Genomic DNA, 16,182 nt, shown 5'->3' with positions numbered 1-16,182 from the left:
AAATCATCTTTAATTAACTGGTAGAAAATGGGCATCTAATATTCAGGTAGGGCTGTGAGCTCTGTAAGAAGAATTTTCTTGCTGCAGAAATGTGGAACACATCCTTTGTGATCCACTGTGGTGGTTTAGCCCTGGCTGGAGGCCAGACGCCCACCAAAGTCAGTCTATTACTCCCCTTCTTAGCTGGACAGGGGAGAAAATATTTATTAAGAGGCTCAGGAGACAAAATAAGGACAGGGAGAGATCATTCTGTCATCAATGACATGGGCAAAACAGACTCAACACAGAGTGAAGAAGAGATTAACTATCTAATTTATTACACTACACTACAAAGCACGGTAAAACTGGAACTGGGAGCGTGACCAGATCTTAAAACAAACGCAACGAGATCTTAGAACACTTTCCCCACCCCCTGCTCCCTTCTTAGCAGACTTCACTCTAGTCATGATTTCACTCCCTTTTTCCCCGCGATAGCAGCACAGGGGGGCACGGACTGGGAGATGGGGGCTTCGGTCAGTCCCTTGCAAGTTGGTTTCCTTCTCGGCTGCGGGGGGTTGTGTGCATTCATTCCACACCCTCCCCCTGCTGCACCGTAGGGCCTCACCCACAGGAGACAGTTCTCCATGAACTTCTCCAGCGTGAATGCGTTCCCCAGGGCTTTATCTCTTTATCACAGTGTCTCTCAGTCCCAGTCCTCTGTGGGGTCACCAGCCTCCCCCAGAAAACCTGTTCCAGTGCAAAACTCTCACTCATCTCTGTGTCTCTGATTCTCCTCCTGGCTGCAAGTGCTGGCAGGGGCTTGTCCCAATGTAGGGTCACAGCATCTCCTCTATGTCTCCACCTGCTCCATCCAGCGTGGAGCCCCTCCACGGGCTGCAGGTGGGGTCTCGGCCTTTTCCATGGGTTTCTCTTTTCCATGGGCTGCTTCCTCCCCCACCCTTCTCTGGCCTTAGTGTCTGCACAGCTCGTTACATCTTCTCACTCCCTTCTCGGGTGGCAAAATGCAGCTACTTCTGGATTGTTTTCTCCTCTGTGTGATTCTCAGAGGCGCTCACTATCTCTTGGGCCTTGAATTGCTCATTTATAGTTTGGGCTGGCAGAAAACTGCAACTGCTGCTTAAAGAAACCGTCTCAGCAGCACAGCCTCACAAAACTGCAACATCCACCAATCCAGCCTGCTAAAAATTTATTTGTAGATTGTCTTCCTGTGTTGGAAGTCTTCGTTTTCATTGACTTTTGTTTGGCAGTTTCCATTCTTTTTTTCCCTTCTGTCATAAATTCAAATCCTTGAACAGTTTGCATGAACTTCGTTATGGATGCTGAACTAGTGAGTTTAACTTGTGAAGCAGATGTTTGTGAAAACCACAGAGGTGCAGTGTGCTCTGGGATTACTTAGCCCCTGGATCCTCAAAGGTCCTGCTGCCTCAGCCACATTTGGATATCCTGTTTATCTGGGGCTGCATTCTTCAGTCAGAAGAGATAAAGTGTCTACCACTGTTAATAAGGAATAGCCTTCATGCTGTGCTTACTACTGCAAGCACATCAGAAAAGACACTTTGCCTATAGAAAGCACCTGTTTTGCAGAGACTTATGATGGCTCTGGAACATGGACATTCAGTGGAGCTTGGGGTCAAATTCACACCCGGTGTATGTAAATACTGATCTCTGAAGTGGTTCATAGGGAGCATGAACTTGATTCTGTGCCTCAGTCAGATCTGAAAACAATGTATTAGGCATGTTGCACAGAACTCTGAATAGGCTCAAAAACTCTGTGGTAGACCACAGTGCTGCTGTGACTGAGGTTGGCCTTTCAGCACCAAGGGGCTTGCAGTGTTTTGGGGGACACCCTCTCATGAGCAGGCAGACCTCCTGTGGCCTGGGGCTGCATCTTGTCAGTGCAGGCTCCAGACCTGCGTAAGTCACTGTACTTAGTGCTACTTTAGCAAACTCTGTGTCCTTGGGCAAGTGCAAATGGTGTTCCTTTGACAGTCTGCTCTTAAGTTTCCAGGGTGGATTTTGCAAATGGGCTTAAAAACTATAGATAGCCACTATCCATGAAAGCTGATGCTATCTTGTGGATACCTGTCTTGATAATAACCAGCTGTTTACAGAGCAAGGAGTACTGTTCAAAGTCAGGAAGAATGCATGCCTTTAGAAGTAAGTTCTGTGTCTTTCTGGAAGTAGGAGTGTAACTGAGTATAGCAGCTCTCACTTGGCTTTAGTGATGATATATGCGTAAAAGAAACCGGTTTGATGTAGACCAGGCACACAAGTACATTGTGCATTAGTAGAAAAGCCGAACTTATATTGTGAAAAAAATGTTCTTAATTAAAGTTGTGCATAGCCTGAACACTTATTTTTCAAAAAAAAAACCCAACCCAATACAAGACCCTGAAAACTGATGTAAACCATTGAAAAGTTTAATTTAAAAAAACCCCAAACCAACAAGAAAAAAATCAATCAACCAACAAAAAACCCACAAAAACCTGTGCTAAGCACAAGGGCAACCAAGTAAAATTCACTTCTAGTTCACATTTTGTATCTGCAAGTACCTTCCCTTTAGCCAGAAATCCAATAGTTGCTTTCTTTGGCCAAGCTCATTATTCACTTCAGTTGCTCTGGTGTAGAGATGCAGTAGATGTGATGTCCTCTAGGTCCTCTGGTTTTCAGCTGTCACTGCAGGAGAGTATGTTCCTCCTATTCATCTGTTAGACACCCGGCAGCCTTCTGGGGATGTCAGGTAGAGTAAGGCATCTCAGATGGCACCAGATAATCGAATCTCTCAAGTGTCAGCAGATAGCTCTTAGTGTCCTATGGTTGCTGGAAAGGTGTCAGACACGTCTGACACTGAAGCATCTTTGCTCTTCAGGGTGCACCTCACAGAAATTACTCCATTATTATCACAGTTCCTCCTCCCATGAAAATAGTGAAGCATGCAACAGATGTTTGATGCTATTTTCTGACTGCCTGGTGTATTCCTCAGAGATACCTGAAGTACCTCAGGAAGCTGGCAGAATTCTGTGCAGTATCTGGCTCTTTTGCATTACACTTAGTCCACATAGTGCTGGCACTAAGGTTCTTAGTGTGGTTGGATTATAAAAATGTGTACCTTAATGCTTGTATATCCTGGATTTTTATGCTTGTTTCGAAATAATTAGTGCTTTTCTGATGCTTAACTTAAAAGCAAATTCCCAGCTTTAACTCAAACACAGGGGTCCTTCATGATCCCTGTTGCATTGCATAGATTTTCTTGCAGTTCCTCCAGGCAGGTTGAGAAAGAGATGAGTCCTGCAGACACAGAGTCCATACTACTTGGAGATGTTTTATGCTGGGTTTTATCTTGTTCTGATGTGTAATTATTTCACTGTGTTTTCAAAGGTGGTTGTTCTTGCAGCACTCTTGATTGTGAATTGTTTCAGGTCAACATAGGGCACCGTTGTCTTTGTTTGCTAAAAGGTTCCTCTAAAGGGTTGTTGACTGTATCACCTAATGTGACAGACCTCCCAAGGCCCGTGCAAGTGGAACATATGGCCTTGATTATAAGCAGTTAACTCCTTACCTAGTGAAAAATGCATGTTTGGTTAATGTTACATTGCTCCATTTTCAGGGCAGAAAGAGAGGGCATGTTTCCCCAAGAGTTCTCATTTGTTTGTGATTTGGTTTCTTTTCTATTTCTCTTTTTTCTTGGTTTTTTTTTCTTGAAGTAAATGATGTAATAAATCAATTTTTATTGCCTTTCTTAATTGCAGATGCAGATTGTGGGTATTTCACTTACATGGTTGTTTTTTGCTCTATGAAATCTTTCAAAGGGTCATGGACAATTTACTTAAACCCAATGTATTTCATATACCAAGTTTAGTAACAACAAAATAAACTGTCCCAAAGACTCAAACAAACAAAGTGTCATCACCTGCATGTCTTGAATGCCCTTCATCTCCTGGGGAAACAGATGGGGTTTGCACTGTGCCTGGAAGGTCACCAGCCTTGGGCTTTGCCAGACCAACAGAGGAAGTGTCTTCTGTTAAAAATACCCTCCTGCTTGCCTCCACAGCAAATATGACAGAAGTGGCTGCCTAATCTGGGTACATCCCTTCCTCTGGTCCTGGCCATCACTGCCAGGCTCATACTGAGCAAAGTACTGCTGCAGGTGCTTAATTATTCTGCACAGTGCTTGAATGTGCCTGCTGAGGCTCAGGCAGAGGAAAAGAGCAGTCCCTTGGGCCCAAACCTTGATGTACATGGTGGTGATAAGTCCTGGAGATAGCAAATGGAGAAGGTTTTCCACAGAATTGTTTCCTATAGATCTCCAAAGGCTTTACAAAGGCAGCATTCATATTTATATGGACAGGCACAAAAAGCAAGACAAGCCAAGCGATATGCAGTGCCTCGCTGTGAGTCACTGACATGAATAAAAGTCAGATTAAAATGCCCCTGGTGTATTTTGGATTTAGACCTGCAAGGGGTTCTGCGTGAAGGCGATCAGTCTGTTAACACTTCCATTCAGTCTGCCCACACTGCAGTGCCCAGTGGCCTACCTCCTACACTCTCTTGTGTCTCCTGATCAGTATGCTGGTGGCAGCATAATGGCAAATAACAGTTTGTGTGGCTCTTGATTTGTTTCAAGAAAGATTTATTTTGCATAATCCCTGATTATTTGGAAAGAAGCTGCCTAAAGTTCATGACCCCTACAGGTTTTCCAAGTAATTATAGAACAGGATTATTGGACCTGGTACAGGCTCTTAAACAGGCTTCACCTCCTTGCACACTGAAACACTGATTTATTGAAATATAGCAAGCTTATAATTGCTGTGGTCATTGATTTGCTATTTGCAACGTACTGCTTTGCTTAATTGGCCCTGATTTGCCACCTATTATGAGATGAGCTCTCCACCAAAGCAACATGATGCTTATAAAGAGGTGGGCTCACATGGGGTTTTATATAGAAAAAGCCCTGTTAACTTCTCTGCTTTCTGTTTGCTTTGTATTTGTATTGCATCATGTCACATGTGTCACGTCACATGCATCACGTTACATCCAGTGAGCAAGCACCAGATGTAGGGTGGAGCAAGGCAACTGAGAAGCCAGTGAGCTTTCAGATAATCTCATAATTTGGCTGTATTCTCACCAGTATAAATTCAGGCATAGTTAGAAGAGAGTGGCCTCATTGGTCCTGGTGCATTACGTGTTACCAAAACTACTCACAGATTCACAGATTTGTAGGGGTTGGAAGGGACCTCTGGGATGATGCGGTCCAAACCCCTGCTAGAACAGGATTACCTGAAGCACACTCACAGGTGAGCAGGTAGGTCAATGTACCATGAGCTAGCTGAAATTCAGATAGAGCTGGGGGTAGTAAAAGTGGGGTTTTGGGGCTGGAGACCTCTGGATGCTAGGACACTTTTTGAAGTCACACTTTTCCTGGTGATGCCAAACTTACATCCTGAAGGTCTTTGAAGCAGGCCCTCAAAGCAGTCTTTTCTACCAGCCACAATAAGCTGTACCTTCTTTGGTCTCTCCAGGCTGTAAATTTTGTACCATTGCAATAAGGTGAAAGGAATCATTGTCTTGTTTAAAATAGCGGGTACTTTTTGTGTCCCAGGGTTGGAAAAGCATGGAACACTTTGGTCTGCCAGATGAAAGAGACACGCCTTCTGCTTGGGCAACTGCTTGTTGCCAGATCTCACTGCATGCTGGTGGTTATTGATGCAGCTAGTAATAACTCCACTCAAATCAGGAGAGCTACCCTTTGGTAAAACGAGCATGGCATTAAAATAGTATCTATACATGTAAGCAAATGTACATATCTGAACCTGAATTGGAGATGTAATGTTTTTCTACCTCTGAATATGAAGATGCTTCATTCTCTGTATTGCTTGATTCCTGCCATCCTGACTGAACCTAAATCCCATTAAGGCAATTGAAAGTTTGTTTGAAAAAGAGAAAAAGTGTGACAGAATTCAGACTACAACAGATGTTTATTTTGTAACTCGTGACCTCTAAATTAGAAAATGGAGTTTGTGTATCACAGCTTGTTCAAATACAGATTAGATTGTTTTCCCTGACACATGACTGTAATTTTTCCTTTATTTTTCCCAGTTTAGCATTATAGCTTCTGTTACTCTTATGTAAATCACAGTTTCATCTGTTAGAAGAACTGAGTTAGTTCTGAAATAGTTTCAGACACACAGTAGTCAGTAATTAATATTGCAGGGCTGACTAGAAAGCAGCAGTGTTCTAGTGAGCTGAAAATTGCTGCATCTGCTGGCGGCTGAGTTAGTGCTGGGCTCTGCTTCATTCATATAATTTCTATTGCACTGCAAGCCACATTGGTAATGTTTATGTTTGAATTTTTTTTTTAAATACATGTCTTACTAAATCACTGTTGTCAAGAAGACTCTGATGCAGTGATGAACGGAAGAGGTCAGCCGTGCAGTTGGATTAGATAACTGAACACCTATTCTTTTTTTTCTTTTACTTCCCTTCCCTTCCCTTCCCTTCCCTTCCCTTCCCTTCCCTTCCCTTCCCTTCCCTTCCCTTCCCTTCCCTTCCCTTCCCTTCCCTTCCCTTCCCTTCCCTTCCCTTCCCTTCCCTTCCCTTCCCTTCCCTTCCCTTCCCTTCCCTTCCCTTCCCTTCCCTTCCCTTCCCTTCCCTTCCCTTCCCTTCCCTTCCCTTCCCTTCCCTTCCCTTCCCTTCCCTTCCCTTCCCTTCCCTTCCCTTCCCTTCCCTTCCCTTCCCTTCCCTTCCCTTCCCTTCCCTTCCCTTCCCTGTGATGGTGATTAACCAGAGTGACTATACAAGTGAATGCTAGACACAAGAGGTTTTGCCCACATTTTGATAATACCTATTGTTTTCTATAATGAATGCAGGGTTGAACCAAGTCGTAAATTTCCAGTCTATTTCTCCAGCAGTAACTTTTGTTATGCATTCACTGTCACTAGCAGAGATGATCTGGATATAGTTTGTCCAGTTGGTTTCATCTCATTCATTACCAGTCATAAAGATGTTGAGGGCTCTGATATTATTTAGAGATTATTTGGTATACATGTTAGAGTGGAAAGTTTTATACACATCCTCTCCCAGCCTAGCATGTTGTTTTGGTTGCAAATGTGTATGCCTCATTACCTTTACTCATTTGCCTCTGATCTTTCAGTATGCTGATTTTACAAGCCCATTGATAAGTAACACCCACAGACTGTATGGTGTGCAGCCAATTAGCCAGCCAGGGCATGTGTTCGTGTCTGATGCTTGCTTTCATAACTGCCTGCCAGGACTTCTGGGGTGCAGTCACAGCAAAGGAAGAGAGTACAGTAAGATTTAGACAAGTGCTCTCCTGCCTGAATCAGGTCACTGAGGTACTTTTCCTTTATTTGGCACCAAAGTGGGAGATGGGTGACTACAGAGAGACTGACTCAAAGAGCCCAACACCTCTCTGCCCACACTGCTGCCTTTGAAAGTCCGCTGCACCTCGTTAGCTTTTGCTGGCTCTGTTGTGTTGTTAGTGGTGGTAGTGAAGCTCTCACAACCATCAAGTGACAAGCTGGTGTTTTCTAGGTTGACAAGTCTCCTTTCCACAGACAGCCACTGCCCAGCAAGACTTTGCATCTCTGAGGGCTACAGTGTAACCTACTAACTCACGAAACAAGTATGGGCAGCTTGTGGCTGCCTAAATAGACAAGTACACATGGTCAGCCCATACAGAGACTCAGCTAAGCAGTGCTTTAAGTATCTGCAGAATATTTTATGGAAAAGGCAAATTTATGCAGTCTGTTGTTTACTGGTTAGCAAGTGCACTATATCATTAGCCTTGCTGGAAGGACAAGAAACAGCAGTGCTGAAGTTGCCCCTATTATCTTTCCTCATGATTCTGGTAAATTTTAGTACCTAAAAAGCATAAACCATTGTATAAGCAGAACTTGCTTTGTAAAGTGCAGAAAATCATAGATATTTTCTATAAGGACACTCTGACTGTTTAAACTGCCCATTCCCAGCCCAGAATACTTCACAGAGCAGGTCAGCACCCAGGTGAGGCAGAAGCAGATTGTGCACATGAAAAACACGTGATGCTTGTGCATGTTTCTTTTTTCCAGGTGCTAAATTGCATCTTAAAAAATAGCCTAAAAATACACTTGGCATGCTAACTGTAGGAGCACTGATGCTAGTGGAGGCAGATAAAACTCCTAAGCAGAATGTGCTAGAAAAGCCCTGTCTGGAAGCATCTCTTTTTCTGTTCCAGTTATTTCTTTGACAGTAAGGCAGATATGGGTCTGTGTATTTATAAAAGGTAAAAGTTTGATCTGAAACCAGTGCAATTGTTAGAATCGTGTCCATGCTGAAAAAGTTCAGAGCTGTTGTCCTGGAAAATTGATGGATAAAACTAATTTTGCAGTGGGAGAACTGATGTTTGCCTGCTTTGTTTGGGAATCACAGTAAGGGATTCCAAGAAGATACTAAGTTTAGTTTAGGTTGCATGTGTTGGACTTCCCCACTTTCAGGCTGACAGCTGGGCTGTCTGTACAGGATGAACAGTAACACCACTTCAGATTTCAGTGTGGCAAAGCAGGGAGTGATAAGATCTGTGTTGCTGTGTGTAAAAATTTAAAAAAAAAAAAACAAAAAAACCTGAATATACCCTATACCCATTGTGTCATTTTAGGCTCTGAGGAATTAGGAAGCGGAAGCTATGGGCATCGGTATATCACAGACACAGTGACTAGTGATGATGATGGATTTGATATTGATGACTCAGACTACGACATTTACATAGAAGAGGTAAATTCCAATATTCTGCTTTGACATTTTTGTTTTCTTTATTATCTCAATACTTTAAAGTGTCTGATCTTGTCAGGAAATTTAATATCTGATATTATATGCTCAGATATAATAATGTGACTTTCTTTGCCTTTGGTAAGGTTGAGTTTCATACCTCAGCTCTATATCTGAGAAAGTATTCATTTAATTTCAATGCAGAACTTTAGTTTTTACTGAATTTTTCTTTCTTCATTTCCTTCCAGCTCAGACCTCTTCCCGCTATTAAAGGAGGGAACAGAAAATTTCTGGTTGAAACGAAGGTCACACCAGAGTCTAGTTCCAGGCTCTTGTCACGGATCCTTACAACCACTTCTGAACCCACTACTTCCACTCCCACCACCACAAGACCTTCAACCACAGCACGGCCAACTACAGCTCAGTCAGTGAGGAAGGGCAGCACGTCTTCTTCAGCGCGCCTGTTTGATCTCTCCTGTGATGAGGCCATCTGTTCTGCAGACAGCTTCTGCGTCAATGACTATGACCATGGCGGTTCACGTTGCCACTGCAACTTGGGAAAAGGAGGAGAGACATGTGCTGAAGGTAGGTTTCTGCATGCCTGCTGCTGCTGGCTTCTCTTTGTCTGAGAAGGAATCTGAGCAAGGAGCATCTTTGTGATGAACCAGCCAAAGTACCCTTCAGGAATAGCCGTCTGGACTTACAACATTGCTAAGGGCAGCAGCTTCCACGACCCAGTCCAAACATAAGTCCCTTCACCTCTCTTTTCTCAGCTAGGTGTGAAGAAGTTATTCTTTAATAAAGCTTAACACAGACACCCTGTGATGGTGCAAAGGAGAGGTTAATCCTCCTTCCCCCAACTGGGAGTGAGAGGGTGATGGAGCCAGGTATGTCGGTAGGCACACAGGTCTGACAGAATCCAGCTATGCCAGGTCTGACAGGGACCAGCCATGCCATCCACAGCTTCCATCAGGGACATTCAGCCCCCCTTGGGACATTGCCTTTTGCCTGCAGCGGAAGCCCGAACCACCCACATTTCCAGTGTGGTCCGTTGAATGATGCTGATCATGCAGCAGGAGTGTGAGACGGACCCCCCATTGTAAAACCAGCTCCAGAGCAGGCTTTGCCCATGGTCTGTAGGGCAGAGTACTAGCCCCAGCACATGTGTTAGGCAGCCTGAGGCAAGGGAGGAACAAAGCCTCTCCCCAATTCTGAAAGCATTACCTGAAGCCTAGTCAACTTAAGGAGGTGTGGCAAGTCCCAATCAGGACTTGCCATGCATCCTTTTGCCAGTCTGCATGACAGCTGAGCTGGGAGAAGAGGTCAGTGAGCTGCAGGAAGCCATCCTGCTGCTCCTTCCCTTGACAACTTCCTGTCTTCTCCCTCTGCAGACCTCACCTCACCCTTTCACTGGGTCTGATGTTGATATGATCACCTGGTGAGTCAGTCCAGCTGGCTTATCAGACTGTGAGCGGGTCAGTTTTTCTCCTCCCTGGAGTTGTTTTTCTGCTGGTTTTGGTGACCAAGGGGTCAGATGAGTGTCAGAGGTTATGCAAAGTGTCCTGTTGCCTGTACTCTCCCACCAGCTGATCCATGTGATCTTCTGCATGATGATCTGATCTGCAAAGGCCCTGCCACACAGCAGCACATTGGGGGGACACATTTCTTCTGCAAGCTCACACTAGACATTCATGATGTGGTGTCGTGCATCAGGGATACAGACACTGAGGGTGTTTGATCTTCTCCTCCTGGTGCTGGAGTAAAGAGGGCTCATTCTGAAAACAATCTGTTGTGACTCAGCCTCATGGAACAGCTGCAGATGTGATTTTTGGCCTTGATGAAGTATGAAGAGCTGAGGATTTATTTGAACTGACATAGCTGTGTACAATTTGTAGAGCTGGTTTGTTAACGTCAGTCCAAAACCACCATTTTTCACATGGGAGTGTGCTATTCCCTGGTAAGCAGTAGCATCATGTACCACTATTCCCTTGTATTGAATTTTTCCACAGCAGCCAATATTGTTAAATAGTATATTAATCTGAATGAAAACAGACTTTTCTTTACAATCAACAGCTGCATGGTGCTCTGGTCCAGTCAGTTCTGCTTGTGATCAGGGCATGAGTTAAGTGCTGTCTGTTGTGATTTATCACACTGTTTCTCTTCACCTCAGCCTAAAATGTATGCCTTGCACACAAAAGAGATCTAAATATGCAAGAAAAATTTTGTCAGTGTACAAATAGCAAGGAATAGGCCTCCTTCCTTCCTTCCTTCCTTCCTTCCTTCCTTCCTTCCTTCCTTCCTTCCTTCCTTCCTTCCTTCCTTCCTTCCTTCCTTCCTTCCTTCCTTCCTTCCTTCCTTCCTTCCTTCCTTCCTTCCTTCCTTCCTTCCTTCCTTCCTTCCTTCCTTCCTTCCTTCCTTCCTTCCTTCCTTCCTTCCTTCCTTCCTTCCTTCCTTCCTTCCTTCCTTCCTTCCTTCCTTCCTTCCTTCCTTCCTTCCTTCCTTCCTTCCTTCCTTCCTTCCTTCCTTCCTTCCTTCCTTCCTTCCTTCCTTCCTTCCTTCCTTCCTTCCTTCCTTCCTTCCTTCCTTCCTTCCTTCCTTCCTTCCTTCCTTCCTTCCTTCCTTCCTTCCTTCCTTCCTTCCTTCCTTCCTTCCTTCCTTCCTTCCTTCCTTCCTTCCTTCCTTCCTTCCTTCCTTCCTTCCTTCCTTCCTTCCTTCCTTCCTTCCTTCCTTCCTTCCTTCCTTCCTTCCTTCCTTCCTTCCTTCCTTCCTCCCTGCCTTCTTGCCTTCCTGCCTTCATGCCTTCCTGCCTGCCTGCCTTCCTGCCTGCCTTCCTCCCTCCCTCCCTCCCTTCCTCCCTCCCTCTCTCCCTCCTAGAAGGACCTGAAGCCAGGGATGGAGAGATGTCTGCAAGCACCCTCTTCTCCCCGTCACTCTCATTACTTCTGCCCTGATCTGACTAAAGGGAAGTGCTGGAAGCTGCTGGTCTCTTAGGGGACACCTGAGGGTTCTGCGGATGCTGGACTCTGCCGCTGTGGAGTGGCAGTGACTAATGCAGTCTGGCCACGTTTCCCTCATGTGTTTTTATAATCCTGCAAAGCAGAAAACTACTTTGTTGTCTTTGTGTTAAATGAATTCTTAAAAGGAAATAAATACAAAGTAGATGGGTTCTGTTTTCTGTAACAAGGATAAATATCTGGAGAAATTTCCACGGAAACTGTCGATTAAACTGTTGAGCAGTATTTGGCCTTCAGTATCCTGTTTCTTTCCAAGTTCAGTAGGTCCTTGGGAATAAAGGAATCAGTTGTGAAAGGTGATGGGAGGACAAGGCAATAGGTTAACTGATTGTTGGCTGCTGCTGACTAATGACTGCCTCTGGAGGCACACTGTCTTGCATTTTCACCTGGTTTTATCTACTGCTAAATATGTGTATCGATTTTTATATAGGAGAAACCTGCTAAATATCATACTTCTGCGTTTTCTTTTCAGATGTTATTATCCAATATCCTCAATTCTCTGGCTACTCATACATCACATTTGAACCACTGAAAAACTCCTATCAGACATTTCAAATTACTCTTGAATTCAGGGTAAGTTTAAGCACACATCAGAACTTTCCATTTTATTTGCTTATTCTGATGCTGTGGACAGCAGAACAATAAGTTAGGTTAGTATAGCTTATAATGTAATTGCGGTGAGCCTGTACATAACCTTCATCTCCAGAGGCCTGGCTTGACTTTCAGTGAATGCAAATGAAGTTGGCAAATTGAGCTAAAATGGTTACATCCATTACGGGTGGTCAGTGCATATGAGAGTCCTGGGATCCAGTAACACTGCCATAGCAGGTTTGTGTCAGTATAGATTGGCAAGGTTATAGCCACCATGTGAATGAGATACAGGCTGAAGCACACCTGGATGTTTTCTGAATTGCAGTTTGGAGGTGGTATGTATTATCTTTATGAAGCAGTGGTCTTCTTGAACTGAGCAAAACTATATCTAGAGTTTCTTTCCTCCCAGCAGGACTTAAGTAGGCACCTCTTAAGTTTGTCACACTCACTATTTATACATGCAAGATACTGGACTTCTTCAATGACAGGGCTGAGGTGGTGAGGTACATCCCATAGTGACCTATGTGAATGCTGTCTGCGTGTTACGGACAGAACTGGCAGTGCTGCTGGTAGGGAGGGTGGCCGAGCTCTTGGGTGCACCCTGGCTCCCACATGAGGCAGACTTGCCAGCCGAGGTATGAGACTGTCACTGGAGCAGCAGCAAGCTGGTGACTCACGTGCCGATCTAACGCTCCTCTGGCAATTTGTCAGCTTAAATTGCAGGATGACTGTGAAAAGCCACCGCCTCAGCTGCTATGCACAGATGGAGAAACCCTGCCTGCATAGGTTGTGAAAAGTGTCAGGATCACTGAACATGTGAAGCAGGGTGTGTGTATTCATGCCCAGTAAGTCTGATGTGTCTACACTTAGAAAACTTGCTAGGACATCCTGGCTAGACTTTGTGCTCAGAGGTTTCATATGCGACATGTCAGAGTCTTTCGTGCTTTCAGGCTTGTTTTCAGGTCTTGGTAGTATTGTACTGTAGGTAGAAGAGACCCTCTTAAACCATTTAAGCATTAAGGCAATATTTTTCTAGGATATTCAAATGCAGGAACTAAAATTGATCAACCAGTTTCTGGTTTCCTAAGTTAAAAACTCCATCTGAAAAATGCTGTCCCTTTTCTGGATAAAAATCCCTTGGTGCTGCTTGCATTTATCTGTTACTTTGAGACATTGATTTTTCATGTTGGTGTTGTGATTGCAGGCTGAGTCAGAAGATGGTTTACTGCTATACTGTGGAGAAAATGAACACGGTCGTGGTGATTTTATGTCACTGGCAATCATCCGACGTAGCATCCAATTCAGGTAAAACCTCCATCCTAGATCTAAAGTAAAGAGAAGCAGCCATTGCTGCCTCCTGGGACTGCTATATGTAATGAGTCTCTGCCATGTCTTTGACTTCTCACTCTTGCAGTGCACAAAATGGACAGTATTACTTCATTTAACAGTTCTTCCATATTTTTTTCTCTCATCCCTCCTTAGTGAATGGATGTGTGTCCTGTTGAGCTCTTTTTGTTCAGACCTTGCTGTAAAGGCAAAAGGATCGGTTTTCTTCAAAGCAGTGGTCCAGGGCTCATTGCTGCGTTACCAGAAATGGCACCAAGCCACTGCATTTGCTAAGCTTATGCTATATTGAGCTGTGCATAGTCACATTTTTTGCTTCACAGCAACAGGATCTGCATATAATATAGCAAAATAAAGGATTTAATGTCAAAGGATTTAATGTCAGCAAGGGGCCTGGAAGTTCATCTTAGATGTGACTTGTAGTGTTTTAAAATAAAGATGGAGAGCCTTTCTTTCAGTCAGCATGGGTGACGTGCCTTTGTTGTGTTTCTGTTTACCTGCACAGAATGGCAGTCAGAGAAAATAGTACGTTCTGCACACATTCAGCACCACAGAGACTCTCCCGGAGGTCTCCCTGTTAATCAGTACTGAGCTTCATACCAAACTGCAGAATTATTAATGTAGCACTGCCTTCCACCAAGGAGCTAGAAAAATTCCCAAGAGAAATTACTGTGATAGCAGGAACTCTGATTGCAATACCCTCTTGAAACAGTTTCAGCTGTTGGCAAGCTTTGCAGTGCTCTTGGTACGGCCAGAGAATAAGAAATCTTCTCCATGGAAGAAAGACAGATAATGAGGTTTGCAACTTAGGACAGGTCATATGTAGACCTTCTGCCTAATTTTCCTTTGGTCTGCTAATATGCAATGTGAAACAGAAGGTTCCCAGGAGCAAAGGCAATACTTGGAGTCTAAAAATGAAGTTATTTGGGTAATGTAAGATTGTCACCTTGCCCTCTCTGTCTCATGCTCCCAGGTTCAACTGTGGCACTGGGGTTGCCATCATAACAAGTGAAAACAAAATCAAGCTGGGGAACTGGCACAGTGTCACATTGTTCAGAGATGGGATGAATGGTTGGCTCAGGATGGACAACAGTGCTCCAGTGAAAGGAAAATCTCAGGTAGGTGATCCTGCACCTGCAGCTTGGCCTTGGGCTCTCTCAAGATTATGCTGACTTCTTTTGTTTCCAACAGAAGTCAGATCAGATTGAAAAAGTACATTTTTATCTATCAGTGTTGGGGCGTTTGGTGAACCAGGATCAGTGTACCAATTACTCATCACAGAATCACAGAATTGTAGGGGTTTGAAGGGACCTCTAGAGATCAACCCCCAAACAAAGATATTCATCCACATAACGTAGTTTAGAAATCCTTGTAGATAAACATCCCAGTGCTGAATCCCATCATAGTTTACCTGCTGTCCTCCATGCTTGCTCTGCCACCTTTCTGCAAAAGTGAGACACGCTTTGTGAGTCTGAGATGCAGGCTGCTGTGAAAAGTTGGTAAGTTTTACAGCTACCATCCCTGATTGCTTGCTTTTTCAAGCCTCAGAGAGCTGCTCTGCTTCCTCAGACAGAAAAATTGGATGCATATGTGTATAATTATATATATTTATATATATAATATACATATAGCCATACAAGGTTTGTATACAGAAGTGTAATTACATCTATGCTATGGATATAGAGTTAAGCACAATAATGGAGAATGACATTCTGCACTGACTTGACTTCTGTTAACACCAACAATTTCTTATGAGGCCACCGGGATACAATGTAACAGAGGAAGATGTCTTGACTTGCTCATCTGATACCGGGCCAGAAAACAGAAGTGAAATTAAGGCTCAGGTTAAAAAAAAGATAATTGGAAATTGTTTCCCTTTGATAGCCACTATTAGCATGCCATCCTTAACCCTGAGAAAGAGCAGCTTCAGACATCTTGTTACTTCACATTTTCATGAACATCCATAGTCAAGAAAGATTAAGTCAAAAGAGAAGAGGTGGAACAAAGGGATAGTAGGAGGATTGTGATTCACAGAGTTGATTACAAAACAAATTTGACTGTGGACACACATTTTTCTAGCTGCAGCTATCGCAGAAAACAATATATTTCCTGTAGGTGCTGCTCTCCACCAGAACTTGCTGTTCCTGTAGTACTGTTGCTGCAGTGAGTCCTCCTCAGCCCAGAATGACCTGGATTAGGTCATTAGATCAGCAGAGTGGTAGACTTTACCACTGACCTAGTTCATTTTTAACTTGAACAGTCCATAGTGTGCCTTCAAGAGAAGTGGAACTTGGCAGACCAAGGCGGGCAGGAGCATCAAAGGTGACAGGAAATGGCAAGTGGTTGGGGCAGGCTGGAGAGCTGTAAGCCCACTGTCCTGGTATAGGCCCACCATGATATCCTGTGGACATCTCTTTAGCTCCAGGCCCCACCTGAAATATTTTTCCCAGCTGAAACGGAGATTGATTTG

At 44.0% G+C, this 16,182-nt stretch overlaps 1 protein-coding gene across 4 annotated transcripts in view; it reads left to right on the top strand.

Annotated features, from left to right (window-relative positions):
- The window catches only part of EGFLAM (EGF like, fibronectin type III and laminin G domains), a gene marked incomplete at its 5' end in the record, with an annotated part of 78,164 nt that overhangs the window by 35,293 nt on the left and 26,689 nt on the right, over positions 1-16,182 (top strand). For all 4 annotated transcript variants that reach the window (XM_084278126.1, XM_084278124.1, XM_084278125.1 and 1 more), the window contains 5 exons: positions 8,654-8,769; positions 9,012-9,348; positions 12,250-12,350; positions 13,573-13,673; positions 14,686-14,830. In XM_084278126.1, the coding sequence (XP_084134252.1) occupies positions 8,654-8,769; positions 9,012-9,348; positions 12,250-12,350; positions 13,573-13,673; positions 14,686-14,830 (800 nt within the window). The remainder of the gene's footprint in view (positions 1-8,653; positions 8,770-9,011; positions 9,349-12,249; positions 12,351-13,572; positions 13,674-14,685; positions 14,831-16,182) is intronic.

The sequence above is a fragment of the Gallinula chloropus genome (genome assembly GCF_964237585.1).
Source record: "Gallinula chloropus genome assembly, chromosome: Z".
Taxonomy (NCBI): Eukaryota; Metazoa; Chordata; class Aves; order Gruiformes; family Rallidae; genus Gallinula; species Gallinula chloropus.
Note: the sequence above shows the minus strand (reverse complement) of the source record. Positions and strands in the feature narration are given on the sequence as shown.